We start from the raw sequence: 16,304 nt of genomic DNA on the forward strand, positions 1-16,304 counted from the left end.
GGGAGGGGCCGGGTGCTCTCAGCTGGGTGCTCTCAGCCCGCGTGTCCGTGGGAGGGGCCGTGTGTGGCGACAGGCAGGCACTCGTGGGCCCCAGTGCTGGTGCGTGTGCGCCTGCTCCTCTGCAGAGCCCTGGGGCGGGCGGGGGGGGGGGCGGCCTGGGAGCCTCCGAGCACTCTGGAGAGAGTGGGCCCTCAGCCACCTCAGCTGAGGCTGCGCCCACGCGGGCTCTGGGGACAGAGACTTCGGGGTCTGTGGCCCCCGCCGGGCCTGCCGGGGCCGCTGTAGGGGCCGCACTCGGCTCTCCTGGGCTGCTGAGCCTCACGGCAGCCGGGGTGAGGGCGTCAGCGCAGAGACAGCCTGGAGCAGGCCGCTGGGGCCGGCCCTGGGGAGGGTCTCATCTGCCCACCCCGGGGGCACGTCCGGGGCAGAGGGTCGAAAGCAGGAGCGGGCACCCCCGGGGTGCCTGGGCGAGCCTCGGCCGCGGCTGCTGACGCTAAGGCCGCGCGTGGTCCTTGCCTGGTGAGTGAGCGAGCGAGCGGCTCACTTCAGCTCTGACTCTCCGGCGTGTACCACGGGTCGTTCCCTCGTGGGAAATCTCCCCCAGCGCTCCGTGTCCGGGGCCTGGGCGCCGCGTGGGCTGAGGGACACCCTGGGCCCCGCCGCGCCCACCCAGGCCTCGCTAGGGCATCCTAGAAGCTGGTTAGACACAGCGGCTACGTGGCCACGCCGAGGCCCAAGCCCCAGGGGGGCCGTCCCCTGTGAGCCCCCGGGCGGGGCCCCAGCTCCCCAGGAGTCCCCGCGGCGGCCCCTCCCGCCCTCCACCGCCAGCGCTTGGCTCTCCCGCCCCTCCGGGGAGCCTCCGTGTCGCAGGGACGCGCTGCTGGGTGTGCGGGAGACCCCCGCGAGCCGCCCGGGCCCCTCTGGGAACCGCGCCAGGCGCCGCCTCTGAGCCACAAGGAAGGGCAGGAAGCAGGGCCGGGCCCCTGCAGCTGCGCTGGGCCGGGTCCCCGGGGCACGGCCTGAGGGTCTGGGCCCGGGCGGGTCTGAGGGCCAACACAGGTGGGACAGTGCCGTGGCCACTCCCCGCCCGCCTGATCGGCCTCTTTCCCGTCCTTCCTCGCAGTGCGGGGGAGGGCGAGAGGGGGGCCCGGGCTGGAACTGGGCCCCGCCCCACTCGTGCCGCCCACGGTGGCCCCTTCCCCGCCAGCCCCAGGGCCGGCCCCCCAGGAGGGCGCAGGAGGCCCGACCTTCCTGCACACGTGTCCCTCTCGTGGGCTGCACCCCGATGCTGGACACCCCGACTCCGTGTCCCCTGCCCCTCCCGCAGGACAATGGAAACGAGCCTGTTCTTGGCCGCTCCGGCTGCCCTTTCTGGAACATTCCATAAGTTAGGGGCGGCCTCGCGCTTGCTTTCCCGGCTCGGTGCCACGACGCTGGGGAGCTCCCGAGAGCAGCAGCTTCCCCGTCCTGGAGGCCCCTGAAGTTGTCCACCGGGTGGGCTGGATGCGGGGGCGTCATGGCACGGGGACAGCTGCCCGGCCCAGGCTGCGTCTCCGAATCCCGGAGCTCCCCCTGGTGGTGGTGGCGGCCCAGCTGGCGCCCTCTGCACTCCTGCAGGCTTGCTGGGCCTCTTGGCTGCGGGTGGCTGCTGGCGCTGTTCCCAGTCGCACCCTCGGGGGCAGAGTCCAGCTCTCCGTGGACAGCCGGCCAGGCCCAGGGACTGGGGAGGGCGGGGGCCGAGGGCGGGTCAGCAGCCTTGGGGACGCGCCTGTGTCTGTCTGTTCCCCCGATGGAGGCAGCGGCCCCCAGCACGCAGGGCAGAGCGGCCCAGATCCCTCAGGAGCCGCCGCTGCTCTGGCTTCTCCCGCCCCGGGTTCCTGATGGGGTCGCCGGGGACGCCGCGGGTCTCGCCCTCACAGAGAGGCCAGCAGGCCTGGGGGTGGTCGGATTCACGAGCACGGACCCCCTGGGGGCCCGGCGGGGTCAGGGCGTCGGGCCGGGCCGGCTCGGAGGGCGGGGCGCTGCAGGGGCCCCAGGCACCACAGGTGCCCAGTGAGGGTCCAGGTGAGGGTCCAGGTGAGGGTCCAGGTGAGGGTCCAGGTGAGGAGTCCAGGTGAGGGTCCAGGTGAGGGTCCAGGTGAGGGTCCAGGTGAGGGTCCAGGTGAGGGTCCAGGTGAGGAGTCCAGGTGAGGGTCCAGGTGAGGAGCCCAGTGAGGTGCCCAGGTGAGGGTCCAGGTGAGGGTCCAGGTGAGGAGCCCAGTGAGGTGTCCAGGTGAGGGTCCAGGTGAGGAGTCCGGCCTTCCCCACGCCTCTCACGGCAGCTCCCACACAGCCTGGGCCTCGAGAGGCGGCACGTGAGGCCCCGAGCCTCAGGCATCCCGCTGGGCCCTTCTCACCCCTCACAGCCGCCTCCTGCGCCCCGGGAGGGGGGTTAGTGCCCAGCCAGCAGTGCTCAGGGCTTGCTCCTGCGTCTGCGTAGCGCCGGGATGGGGCTCAGGACCCAGCGTGCAGAGACCCCTGCAGAGTCCTGGACCAGAGACGTGTTCCTGGGAAGCTGCCCAGGCAGTCACTCACACACACTCACACACATGCACACACTCACACTTACACATGCACACACACGCACACTCATAGTCACCCACATGCACACACACTCATATACACTCTCTCACACATGCACACAAATGCACACACTCACATAGTCACACACATGCACACACTCATACACACTCACACACGTGCACACACTCACACTGACACACACATGCACACACACGCATACACACAGTCACGCACATGCACACACACTCATATACACTCTCTCACACATGCATATGCACACACACACAAGCACACACATGCATAATCACACACACGCACACACACTCACACAAGCACACACATATTCATAGTCATACATACACACATATGTGCACACACACATACTCATGTGCATACACACTCATGTACACACACATACATAGTCACACATATATATGCACACACATACAGTCACACACATTGACATACACACAAGCACACAATACGCAGTCACACACATGCACACACATACGTGCATACACTCATGCACACACTTTCATGCGCGCACACACAGTCACACACAGTCATGCACACATGCATACACACTCATGCACACAGATACACAGACACACTCACACACACATACAAGCACACACTCCCCTGCTGCACACAGCCCGGTGCTCACACACAGCCAGTGCAGGGGCCTGTGAGAGCAGCAGGGGGTTGCTCTGCCCCTGTGCAAGGCAAGGCCACGTGTGAGCACCCCCCCCCCAGCCCTGGACAGCAGCCTCCGGGCCTTCCCAATGCCCCGTACGGTGACCTCCCTGCGTCCGCACTGGGCCCTGGAGTGCCCTCTCCCCGGAGGCCTGAGCACAGTTGCAGGGAGCAGCTGGAATTCCGAAAGAGCGCCGGGAATTCCTGTCCTGCACGAGCTGGGACTGTTCCAGAGAGTTCCGCAGGAAACGGGGCGTGCACCTCGGTGGGGCTGACCCCCAGGGCCTGACCCTGCTCACGAGCTGACCCCCAGGGCCTGACCTCCCCTGCACACGGGGCTGACCCCCAGGGCCTCACCCCTGCACACAGGGCTGACCCCCAGGGCCTGACCCTGCACACAAGCTGACCCCCAGGGCCTGACCCTGCACATGGGGCTGACCCCCAGGGCCTGACCCTGCACACGGGGCTGACCCCCAGGGCCTGACCACCACCTGCACACGGGGCTGACCCCCAGGCTGACCCCCAGGGCCTGACCCTGCACACGGGGCTGACCCCCAGGGCCTCACCCCTGCACACAGGGCTGACCCCCAGGGCCTGACCCTGCACACAAGCTGACCCCCAGGGCCTGACCCTGCACATGGGGCTGACCCCCAGGGCCTCACCCTGCACACAAGCTGACCCCCAGGTCCTGACCCTGCACATGGGGCTGACCCCCAGGGCCTGACCCTGCACATGGGGCTGACCCCCAGGGCCTCACCCTGCACACAAGCTGACCCTGACCCTGCACATGGGGCTGACCCCCAGGGCCTGACCCTGCACACGGGGCTGACACCCAGGGCCTCACCACCACCTGCACACGGGGCTGACCCCCAGGCTGACCCCCAGGGCCTGACCCCGCCTGCACACGGGGCTGACCCCCAGGGCCTCACCCCTGCACACGGGGCTGGCCACCCGCACTCAGCGTGTCGGGAAAGGAGCGAGCTCCCTGGAGTGTGTGCTCTGCCCTGAGCGGCTGAGACGGGGCCGGGGGAGGAGAGCTGGGCGGGGTGGGGTCTGGCCCCCCCAGGGCTTCCGAGGCTGCTCCCAGCCTGTCTCCATGGCCCTGAGCGCAGTTCCCGTTCCCTCCGCCGTGGCACCCGGGAGAGGCGAGGCCGCCTGCCCCTACAGCTTCTCCTCCTGCCTCGGCGGGCCCAGGCGTCACCCGCCGTGGAGAGCAGGGGCCGGGAAGCAGGGCTGAGACGCTCCCCTCGGCGGGCGGCCACCAGCCAGTGACCGTCTCTCCCGACGGGGACAAACCCGGCCAGGCGGTTTCCCCCAGCTGCGGGCTGCTGACCGCAGGGCCTTGGCCACTCGGCACAGCAAAGGACCCCGCAGGGCGACAGCCACCACGCCAGCTGCCAGCCGGCCTGAGGAGGGCCCCGCCACGCCCGCTCGTGGCCCCGTGACGCTCTGGGGCCCAGGGGCCCGCTTGCTTCCCTGGAGCACTCGCCGGGTCCCGCCCCACCCGCCTACCCTGACCTCGTCACTCTGTTACTCGCCCCCCTGCCCCCGCCCCATGGAGGAGACCTGAGTATGCGCCTGGAGCTCAGGACCCCTTTCTCGTGTCCCACTGGAGTCGAAGCAGGGGGGTGAGTGGGAGCAGAGCCGGGCAGCGAGCAGGGCCGCAGCGAGTGGGGGCAGCCGGCCTGGGGGGGGGGGCCTCCCTCCTCTCAGAGCAGCCCTTTGTCCAGCCCCTCGGGAGGTGAACTGTGTCTGGGTAAAGGGCCCAGCTTGGGTGTTGCTGGGGTGTGGAGGGTGAGGGCGGGGCTGGAGCAGAGGCGGGTCTCGGGGGGGGGGGCGCTGGGGGCCCAGAGCGAGGACGGCCCCCGCCAACCCCCAGCACAGAGTCAGGGGAACGGTGCGGCTTGCAGGCTCTGCGGCTGAGGGGCTCATCCCGCCCACAGGCCGCCCCGCTCACCTGTCCCAGAGTGAACGCGAGTCCCTGTCGGGGAGCGACTTTCCGACCTGCCGCGGTGACGCAGAGCCATTACCCGGAGAGAGAGACTGACTCCCCAGCGGGAGGAGCCGGCCCGGGAGTGGGGCGCAGGGCGGCGTGGAATCAAGTCACGCCCGGAAGCCGCGAGAGCTCGCCCGCCCCAGGCCTCCTGGCCTGATTTCATTAAGGCGGCCGCACACGCGCCGGGGGACAGCCGTGTCCGGCTCCGGGCGGATGAGAGCAGCTGGGCAGCCGGGTAACGCGTGGCAGCTGCCGCGAGACCCGGGTTAAGGCCAGGGGAAGCGACGGTGCCCCCAACACGCCCCGCCCCCTTAAACTGCGCCCCGTAGCACAGCGGGGAGGGCGTTTGCCTTGCACATGGCCAACCCGGGTTCGAATCCCAGCATCCATATGGTCCCCTGAGCACCGCCAGGGGTGATTCCTGAGTGCAGAGCCAGGAGTGACCCCTGTGCATCGCCGGGTGTGACCCAAAAATAAAAATAATAATAATAATAAATAAATAAATAAATAAACTGCGCCCCGTGCCCGTGGCACCTGGAGGCCTCCCAGATGGCGGGGGCAGGACTCTGAGCACCTCAGGGAGTGGCCGGGAAGGCGCAGCTTGGGGTGTCAGTTCCCACATGAATGTGTTCGTTCGCTGCTCTCTGACTCACGGCCAAGTGCGTGGCTTTAAATTATCTCCGGCACCAAAGCCGCTGTGAGCTGAAGCCCGACACGCGGAGGGTCCTGAGTGACATCGCTCTGAGAGCGTGCACTTCCCCTCGAGCTTCCTGCCCTTCTCGAACCCTCCCTCTCCCGGCGCACCTCACCCCCCCCTTCCAGACGGGGGAGGGGGCTGCAAGTCCGAGGTGAGCCCCCTCGGGCGCCGCTCGCTGGTGGTTGCTTGGCTTCAGCCTCTCCCGTCTCCTGGGATGAGCCTTCGGCGTCTCATGGGTGGGAGAAGCATGTTCCAGAAGGTTCCCCGGGTGCCAGCTGCGCCCATTCCACCTGCAGTGACCTGCTAACATGATGGTCTGGGAAAGCCGCGTGTCCGGAGGACCCTCAGCTCTGTCACCCGGGGGACCACTCCCGAGGAGGGGCCCCAAGGGCGTCGTGGGCAGGCTGTGAGGGGCCACGTCAGTGTGGGCGCGGCCTCCCCTCCCCCCACCCCCCGGGAGGGGCTCTGTTTCCTCATTTCCGGGACCCTGAGAACAGACCACAGCAGCAGCAGCCGACACCCCCAAGGCGGTTTCCAGACCTGGTCCCTGCAAGCTGTGTGATTGTGTGACTGTGGGCTTGTGTGGTTGTGTGATGTCATGATCGTGTGTCACATACTTGTGTGGATGCATGATTGTGTGGTTGTGCGGTGGCGTGATCACGTGACTCGGGTGGGACTGTGTGGCTGTGTGATTCCGTGGGTGTGTGACCGTGTGTGGATGTGACCCCTCAGACGGCCGACTTGGGGGCTCTCGTCTCTCCGGGGTGCCCCAAGTCACATGGCGCAGTCACGCCAGGCCACCGGAGATGGGCACTCGGCAGGCCACGGGCAGCGCCTGCCCCGGGGGGCCAGCCCATGCCACGGCCATCGAGGCCGTCACGGTGAGCCGGCAGCACCCAGGCCCGCCCGGCTCACAGACCCCAGAGCTGGCTTGGGGCTTCGTGCGGGAGGCAGGGCCCTGGCCCCATCACTCACAGTGCTGGGCGACACCTTCCCTCCCGCTGGGGGGGCCCGGAGGAGGGCCAGGCTGCAGGCGCTGAGCAGGTGGCATCTCTGTGCAGGCGGCCGTCTGGCGTCCCCGCCGTGTTCTCGTGGACGGAGCCTGGCGCGTGCGGGCAAGGCTGCTTCTCTGGGGCGGAGTCGAGCAGCCCAAGATGAGAGGCGAGAAGGGAAGTGTGCTGAGAGCACGCGGGCTCCTCCAGGGTGGAAATAAGAAGCAAGGCGCAGGGAGGCGAGCGGGTACAACGCCCGCGACGGTCTTTCTAAAGCACAGAGGAGCGGGCAGGAGGGTGGGTAGAGGAAGCGGGAGGAGCAGGAACAGGAAGTGGTGGAGGGAAGTGGCGGCCGGGCGAGAAGGAAGGGGCCGGGTGGGAAGAGGAAGCTGGGGTGGCTGGGGCGGGCAGGGGGGCCCAGGGAGGGGTCCCTGGGGGAAGGCGGGCTCGGGGGTGAAGGACAGGGCTTTCGGGGGCCGAGGCCCGTTTGAGCTGTTCGTGTAGCGGCTGCTGTGAGCCGTTGGTTCCCTGCTTCCGTCAGTGGTGCGGGAGACGCTAGCCCGTGACTGACAGCCTCTGTGTGGGGTGAAGATTCTCTCCCTCTGCCGCGTGCCGTCAGGCTGCAGCGCTGTGGCGGGTCCAGGCTTCTGCCTGGCGTATTGCCAATTCCGGGTCAATCCCCAGCATCACCCTGAGCACAGAACCAGAGTGAGCCCTGAGCACTGCCACCAGGGGGAGCACTGGAGCACTGTCGTCCCGTTGTTCATCGATTTGCTCGAGCGAGCACCAGTCACGTCTCCAGGGTGAGACTTGTTGTGACTGTGTTTGGCGTATCAAATACACCACGGGGAGCTTGCCAGGCTCTGCCATACGGGCGGGATACTCTCGGTAGCTTGCCGGGCTCTCCGAGAGGGACGGAGGAATTGAACCCGGGTCGGCTGTGTTCAAGGCAAATGCCCTACCCGCTGTGCTATCATGAGGGGAAAGAGGCAAAAACAAAAATACATGGAACTGTATACTGACGGGTCTTCTTTGGCGCAGACGAGGCCTCGACACTTCCTTTGATCTACTCTTCCGAAAGAGAAATGGCTCAGTGCCCCCGAGAAACTCCCTCTTCGAGCAAACAAAGGTACCTGGTGGCACTCGGGGGTCCTGCGACCCTGGATCTTCCCAGCGCCCCCAGCTTTGGGAAGCAGGGTTTAGCACATCATGGGCTTTCAGGAGGGGGTAGCCTCCCCCTCTGCGTGGGCACTCCCACCCCCAAATCTCCGCTCACCCACAAAGGCCCCTTTCCACCCCCCTCCCCAACCCCCTCCCCAACCCCTCCCGTCTCCCCGGGGGAAACTGCACAGTCCGAGGCATAGTTTGTACTGAGACAAGGTTTGATTCTGCAACAGCTGATTAATATTTAAATAGACATTTGAAAAGCTCAAAACGAACTCAAGTCACACTTTCACCTGGTGATCCTTAGAAGCCGGCATTAGCGGATCTGTCTGTCCTCGGCCCCGCCCGAGATGTCACGTCCTCTTCCGATGGACAGAGCCGCACCCTGGAGGCGTCTGGGTGTGTGGAGAGAGGGGCCCGTGTGTTGTCCTTGGCATGCTGGGCGGATGTTACCGGTTTCCCTCCTCACCTGCACGAACACGCGGAGGTGGGGGTGTGGGAGTGTGTCCGCCCTCGCCTCACTCCGAGAGGAATCAAGTCCTGGAGTCTGGCTCTGCCCTCTGCTCCCCACGGGCACGGGGCAAACCACAGCACCGGCTGCTCTTCTCCCCCTGCTAAGAAAAATCACGCTTGGGCTGCTGAGCTCGATACACTCTGGGGCCTCCTGCGTGCTTAGCTGGCACGTGGGCCCCAGAGCCTTTCCCTGTCACTGAAAAATGACTGTCCCTGCATTTCTGCAGCCGTTGCCAAACTCCGATGACCTGGCATATTTGTTTCAAAATGGATTGCAGGAAAAAGAAACGTACACTCACACCTCTAGTAAATAGATAAGAAGCAAATACATAGGAAATAGGCAAATAGCGAATCAGTAGTTTAATGAAGAGATAAGGATTGCTTCTAGAAAACAAGGTGGGAGATTATGCTGCAGTGGCCGTGGTTTCAGGCAGCAATGAGGACCTAAAACCTTGGTCTGCAACAATGCACGGGGTGCCTTCCTCGGAGCGTTTCTGGTCCCTACCCAGAAGGCAGGAGGGGGCGTTATTCAACGGGATTCAGGACCCACAGAGGCACGGGAGGGGCCTGGAAAACGGCCCTATGTCACCCACGCTAGTACCTCAGCTCATGTAACAGCAACAGTTGCTAATTTTCTTGTATCTTTTTTCCCTATTTGGGGAAAGGGGTTCTGAAAGGTTGTGGAAGGTAACAAGTGAATTGGTTCTGGGTCGTAGACATCAAACGCCAGCGATGGCGGTTCCCTGCAAGCCACCACCTCACTCTCCTGAAATATTCACCACTTTGCCCTTTGCTGCGGGACGCCTGGTCCCAACATGCTGTGCAGAGATTTACCCGACTGTGTTGGAGAGGAATCCGGGCGTGTTTGCAGAGCCCCACTGGCTCTCGGCCACCCCTGCTGCTGTAAGGAGTGAAGTGAGCACTGGCCCTAACCCTGGCAGGGGCACCCACCCTCCCGCTCTCTCCCCACCTCCTCCCTCGGGCTCTCTCCCCCTCCTCCAACCCCGTTCCTCCTTTCTCCCCATTTAATCTCCAGGTTTTCATTGTTTGCACAGAAGTGTGCCTCGGTTTCCCCCTAATAGAGACAGGAAGTGTTTTCACTTAATAATTCGACATAAAAATCGCTTAGTATGTGGCTTCCCTCACGCTTTCTAGTGTGGGTGGGCCTTGCCCGACCCCAGCAGCGCGCGGGGAACACGACCTAAGGCCACGGCGCCCCTCAGCCTGCAAGTGTGTCACTTCGACATCCGCAAAGCGTGTTGCACAATGTAAGGGCCTTTCTCTGTAGCTGCTCTGTCTAAAGTCTGCGGGACAGAGTTAGGGTGCTTGGCGCTGTGGCCAGCAGGCCCGCGGCTTGGAGGGGTGCGTGCATTTCATGCATGCATGTCGTGTGTGCGCATGTTCTGCATTTGTGCCAGGGCATGCACGATGCGTGCTGGCCCGGGCGACTTCGTGTACCTGTGGCAGGGAGGGTTACATAAGCGGCACCTTACATAAGCGGACCCCCGCGCGGCGGAGCTGGCAAAGGTCAGGCTGGGTACTGCGCGCAGCAGGGCCCAGCTCCCCTTCTTGGCACAGGCGGGCCTGGCGCTTCCTGCCATCAAAGCACAGCTGGGCGGGGGCGGGCTGGAGCCAGCTCGTTAGCTAAGTGCGATGCCTTTGAAAGTTGCGTGTCTGAGCTCTAATTGTCACCCCTGTCGTGGTCCGGAAGGGCGGGAGCTGCTGGGCGCGGGCAGGCCGTGCCGTGTGCGTTTAGAGGCGGCTGGGAGGGAAAGGCGCGTTCAACGCCCGCGAGGAGCACGCGCTTCGTCACGTCACAGTGCAAGGACAGCGCCGAGATGCAGCCGCTGTGTGCGAGCGAGTCTTAATTAAAACACGGAATTGGGGCCGGAGCCAGAGAGCACAGTGGGTGGCGCGCTGGCCTTGCACCCGGCCGGCCGGGGTGTGACCCCTGGCACCACACACGGTCCCGGGCACAGCCAGGAGTGACCCGTGGGCGCGGAGCCAGCAGTGCGCCCTGAGCACGCCGGATGTGGCCCAAATCCAAAAGAGAAGAAAGACATTACAGCAGTGCAGCCCCTGGGCCGCGAGCTGGGACAGGGGCGAGGCAGGGCCAGCCCTGGGGGTTTCGGAGTCTGGGTATGTGCCCCGAGACCCAGGGGAGCTGGCGCGCCCGCTGGGTGCCCCGTTTTCCTGAACACCCACACGGAGATGGAGCCGGGCACCCGGTGGCGCCCCATACCCCCGGCCCCAGCGCTGGAGCTAACGCCAGGGACCAGGGTCGGTGGGGGCGCGCTGCGGGCCTGCCGGCGCCCGTGGGCCCCCCCAGGGGGCGCCGAGGGGGGTCTGCCGGGCCCGGGGTCCAGGCGCCAAGGGTTTGTGCAGCGCGGGGGGGCACAGGGGTCCTGGAGGGGCTCCGGCGCCGGCTCGGATCGCGCGCGTCCGTCCACAGAGCGGCGCTGGAGCGCGTCGGAGCGCGCGGGCCGGCGGGCACCGGGCAGCAGGCGGCGCCGTCTCCGCGCCCGGGTGGCCGGGCCGGGGGCGGGCGGGCCTGCGGCGCCCCGGGAAAGTTGGCGGCGTCGCGGGCGGCAGCGTGCCCGGGCCCGGGGCCTGGCGGAGCGCGGCGTGGACGGGCGCCCCGTTCCCGCGCCTTCCTCTCCGGTGGGGGGGGGGGCGGAGGCTGGGCAGGGGCGCGGGGATCGGGGGACGCCTCCCCGGCCGACCCCCGCCCCGCCCGAGCGCTCCCGCCCCCCAACCCCGGCCATTCCACGTTGGGTCCGAAACGCTGCGCGGGGTTGCCGCCGAGGGGGCGCGCTGGGGGGTCTCGGCCCCCTCTGCCCCCGCCCCCGCCCCATCTCCGCGCGCCCCGCGCCCCGGGAGCCGCCCCCTCCTCGCCGCCAGCCCCCCGCCACCCGGGCGCCGTCACGGGGAGGGGGAGGAGGAGCCGAGCGCGGCCGGGCGCGGGGAGCGGAGATGCGCCCTGGATGCTGCGGGGCTCGGGGTGGTGCCAAATCCCGGGCCTAGGCGGGCGCCCTCCGCGCGCGTCTCCGGGGGCCTCTGCCCCCCCTCGGGCCCCTCCGCGCGGGCCGGGCGGCCGGGACTTGGACGAGCGAAGAGAAAGGGGGCGCGGACCCTCCGCCCCCGGCCCCCGCCGCCAGCCGCGGGGAGGGGGCGGCGCAGGCTGAGCGCGGCCGGCGCCCCCGGAGCGGCGAGGCCCGAGCGCGCGCAGCGGCGGCCCCCGGCCCGGCCCCGGCCCCGACCCCCGGCCCGGCCCCGCCCGCGCGGGTGGGCAGCAGCCGCCGACACGAGCGCCCCGGCAGCGGCGGCGCGGACGCGCGCGGGCCCCATGGCTTCGCTGTACCAGCGCTTCACGGGCAAGATCAACACCTCGCGCTCCTTCCCCGCGCCCCCCGAGGCCAGCCGCCTGCTGGGGGGGCCCGGGCCCGACGACGACGCGGCCCCCAGGCCCCCGGGAGCGCCGGCGGCGGCGGGGGCGCCCCGGGAGCGCGGCGGCGGCGGCGCGGGTGGCCGGCCGCGGTTCCAGTACCAGGCGCGGAGCGACGCTGACGACGAGGACGTAAGAGCCGCGGCGGTGGGGGGCGGCGGGGCCCGGCGGGTCTGGGGGCGCCTCCTCCTCCCCGCGCTCCCCTCCCCCACGCCCCGGGCCGAACCTCTCTTTCCCGCGGACCCGTCGCCCCGCCGTCCCGAGCCGGTGCCCGCGCCGCCGCCGAGGCCACGAGTTGGGAGCGCAGCGTCGGGCGCGCGCGGGCGGTGGGAACGGCCGGGGCTGGGCGGGGGGCGCGAGCGGAGGCCGCCGCCGCTCACCCGAGGGCCTGGATCCCGGGGCTGCGCCCCCAACTTGATCCCAACACCCCCCACCCCTGTTTTTCCCGGAGAGCGGAAGGGCACTGTCCCAGGCCGCGCCAGGCCCCTCCCACCTGTCACCAATCTGCCCTTGAACCCTGCTGCCGCCCCCAGCTGTCCCTTCAGCTCCGCCGACTTCTCACTTCTCCGAGACACTTTCCCCCCCGCGGAGGTGGTGTCATTCTCGCCCACCCCCACCGAAAAAACACCACGGAGCCCAGCGCCCAGGCCCAGCGGCTGAGCCCGCTGCTGGGACCAGGCCCTGCAGAGCCCCGGGACCCCCAGGCAGCCGCCCCCCTCCTCCCCTGTTGGCTGAAAACTTCTCCTGCCCCGGTCTACTCCGTCCGGGTGCAAAGGTTGGATTTGCATATCGCCTTAGAAACGGGTGACTCAGACCGCACCTCAGCAGGGCACAGACACCCAGGAGGGGCCAAAACCAGGGCCAGCTCCGAGAAGGGGGTCGGGAAGGGGGGCTGCCAGCCGTGCGGGGTGCTTGGAGGTCTGCACCCCGCTACAGGTGCTCACGGGAGCCCCAGGTGCCCCCTGCCCTGCCTGTCTGAGCCCCAGGTGGGGGCATTTGGCAGGTTTCTGGTCTCCGTGACCCCATCAAGAGGGGCGGAGTCCCTTCAAGGGGTCAAGATGGAAAAGCCCCCAACGGTTTTTGATGCTTCCTGCCTCGTTTTCTTTGGTGTTTTTCTTTGAACATAATAGAAATGACAGACCACAAGGTGGTCTGCACACCCCACACACCTGTGCACATGCACATGCACACAAACAGTTGCACACACGTGCACGAGCACACGTGCACGCACGCGTGCACAAACACACAGAGACATGCACACACGTGCACGCGCTCCCCTCTGCCTGTGTCGAGGCTTTCCCTGGCACATGCTCTCTGCCCGACAGCTTCTGCGGCAGGTGGTCGCGCTGCCCTGCTCTGCTCCCGGCCCCCGGGCTCGGGCAGGGCTCCCGCTGGGCCCGAGGAGCACTTGGGGAGGACAGTGTGCTGCATTGCAGACAGCAGTGAGGCGCTTTTCCGCCTTCAGTCTGACTGAGCTGCCCTGTGTTGTGCCTGGCCCGGAGCTGTGTGCAGTTCCCCTCGTGGGCTCTGGGTGGCGCCGTGGTGCTGAGTCCCGCGCGACTGGCGTCTCCACCCATTTTTTTCTCTCCCATGTAAACACAGCGCATACGTCGCCTCCTTTCCGGTCTGCTGGAGGCCTGGGGCTCACACGGGCAGAGGACGGGGCGGGCTCGGTCCTTTCTGCTGCCACAGCCTCTCTGTCCGAGGCTCGTTACGTCGTGACATCAGGGTTTGCTTCTGGAAAAATACAGGGGGAGAGAGAAAGGAGAGAGACCGAGAGGGGCTTATCCAACATGTGTGTTCTTAGTGCGTGATAAAGCTGACGACCGCTGCTGCGTGTAGCGGCCTCTGCTCAGCATGTCCACGCGACCTCCTCAGAGTGTCAGGAACAGGAAACGTTGGTCTGCGCTTCTGCTGAAAGGGAGCTGCTGCGATTCAGCCCGTCCCCTTCTCCCGGGGAAGCCCAGCTGCAGTTGCTTAATGTAAGAGGGAGAGACTCGAGGGGGTAGATTTGGAAGCAAGTGTTTGGGTCCCGGAGGAGGTGACGGTCTTGCCGTTCACGCTCAAACCCCGGAGCCTGGGACTAAGGAGGACACATCACACAGTGCAGGGCTGGCGCTGTCCGAGGTGCTGGCTGGGCTCGGGCTGACCGCTCCTCTCTGCTCCCAGGGGCCAGGCCTTCCAAGCCACTGGACATGGCGTGTGTTTATAATCCAACAGGGGAAAATAAATGAAGTTAGCTCCTGGCTGCTGCGTTTGAAGGCACAGCGGCTGGGAGGGGTGAGGGCGGCTCATTCGCCCCAGAATATACTTGGAGACAGTCGCAACGTTCCAAACAGCAACAGTCCAGTGATGATGTGGCAGTGAGTAACCGTGAGCTGCTGGCAGCCTTGCCAACGCTCCTGTCGGCTGTGGCGGGCAGGACAAGGCTGGGGGGTGGTGCGGGAAATGCGTCAGTTCTAAGGGTGAAATTTAGCTTTGGGTAGAAATAAACCACACGTGTCTTTTCTTCCATAGTTTCCCCATCAATCTTACACAGTTATTGAAACGTGGAATTAATTACGTGAGCACTCCCTGTGAGAGATCAATGAGTCTGTTGATTTGAAATACGTTCTGGGAGTTTGGAAAGTTGACTTTTATAGGAAATATTGCCGGAAGTAGCTCTCAGGGGGGCGTATGGGTCATGGTGGCTTCAGCGAGACTCCTGTGGAAGCGGGAGGTCTGTCCGGCCGCCACGCCAGTATTCCTTCGCCCTCCGGACTCGGGGGACCGGGCTGTCAGCAGAGAGCCTGTCGGGTTCCTCTCAGCCTCTTCCCGTGTTTCTCCATGCCGGCGCCACATGGGTGCCCACCTACACTGTTTGGAAACAGCAGTTCCGCCCCCACGGGGGAGACTGAGGCATCGCTGGGTGGGGTGCGGGGTCGGGCGGGACGTCTCCCGCCCTGTCTGTCTCGGTCGCCGGCCACTGACCGTCCAGGCTGGCCCGCCCCGCTCACCTGCCCTGGGGCCTAGCCCCTAGTTGTCCCTCGCCTGGCCCCACAGATGGCCCCATACCCGCCTGTTCTCTTCGGTTCCAATCATGAATATCAGCGTTTCCCGTAGTTTAAATCAGCTTCCTACGGGCACGCAGGGCCGCGCCTTCGCCTGATGCCGCCCCCCGGGGTCCGCACTCGCCTGCAGAGGGTCCTGTCCCGTGTGCCATCGCCCCCAGGAGCCATGGGCGCCCACGGGGCTGTGTGGTGTCCACTGGGGACGTAACAGCCGTGCCTCCCGCGGGCCCCGGGGGGCCTGGGGGGACACAGGCGCCGTCAACTCCTGCTCGGGCCGAGCCCTAACTCCTCCGTCCTTCTCGCCTGCCTCTGCCCCACCGCCTGTGGGCTCCCGTTTCTCCTCCCCGGCTCCTCACATCCCAGGCAACGAGCTGGTGGCCAGCTCCACCGACTCGTGTCACTGACCCGCTTTCCGTGCCCTGCTTGGCGCACGCCAAATGCCACCGCGTCCCCGGCACTGCCCCTTGCTCCTTGTCTCTCCCTGGGGGCGGCCTCGGCTTCGAGGTCACACCTGAGCGGGGCATTTGCATCACTGCCCTGCACGCTGCTCTGTGAAGCACGGCCCGCCCCCTCCCCCTCCCGAGGGTGCTCGATGCTCGTGTGGGAGGGAGAGAGCCGAGTGCCAGGCGCAGCCGCCAGCGTCCCCTCGGCTCCCCTCCGCCTGTCCTTGTGTCTGAGCGTAGATAGCGCCAGAGCCGGCTCGGCGGGGCCAGGGGCACCAGCTTGCCTGCGGGGCGGATCACGGCTCGGGCGTCCGTCCCCTCATGCTTCGCCTGCTGGCCATTTGCTTTTCGGCTTTTACAGCAGGGAGGGGGGTGTGCAGGAGAGGCGGGGCGGGGGGGGGGCTTGGCTTCCCGTCTTGGTCGCTCCCTGGGGCTCACACCAGCTCTCGGAGCCCCCCGCTGCCCCTGTGTCCCCAGCACCGCACGGCACGGGCCGGCCCGTCGGGTTCCCTGACCCGGGGCTGGTCTCTGCGTGCCCTGCTCACTCCCCTGGGGGCCAGCGTCCCCGGACAGTGAGACCGTTAGACCGTCCCCGCTGCTGCCCCCCCCCCCCGCCCTCCAAGGATTTGCACTGCAGACCACGTGCCCTGGCAGCTTGCCTGCCCCCGGGGCCCTCGAAAGTGAGTTGCTCAGTGACTAACTCACGTTTCCGAGCCCCCTCACGTCGGGCGGAGCAGCTGCCTCGCCCC

The 16,304-nt window shown here is 66.8% G+C and overlaps 1 protein-coding gene across 3 annotated transcripts in view; it reads left to right on the top strand.

The window, feature by feature from the left end:
• DPP6 (dipeptidyl peptidase like 6) overlaps positions 1 to 16,304 on the top strand; it is a 216,754-nt gene that overhangs the window by 34,514 nt on the left and 165,936 nt on the right. The window contains exon 1 of one of the 3 annotated variants that reach the window (XM_055120575.1): positions 11,903 to 12,194. The exons of the other annotated variants lie outside the window; for them this stretch is intronic. Coding sequence (XP_054976550.1) covers positions 11,964 to 12,194 — 231 coding nt within the window. The 5' untranslated portion in view covers positions 11,903 to 11,963. Of the gene's footprint in view, positions 1 to 11,902; positions 12,195 to 16,304 lie in introns of those variants that run through there. 3 annotated transcript variants of the gene reach the window in all.

This window comes from Sorex araneus, chromosome 1 (assembly GCF_027595985.1).
Source record: "Sorex araneus isolate mSorAra2 chromosome 1, mSorAra2.pri, whole genome shotgun sequence".
Classification (NCBI taxonomy): domain Eukaryota; kingdom Metazoa; phylum Chordata; class Mammalia; order Eulipotyphla; family Soricidae; genus Sorex; species Sorex araneus.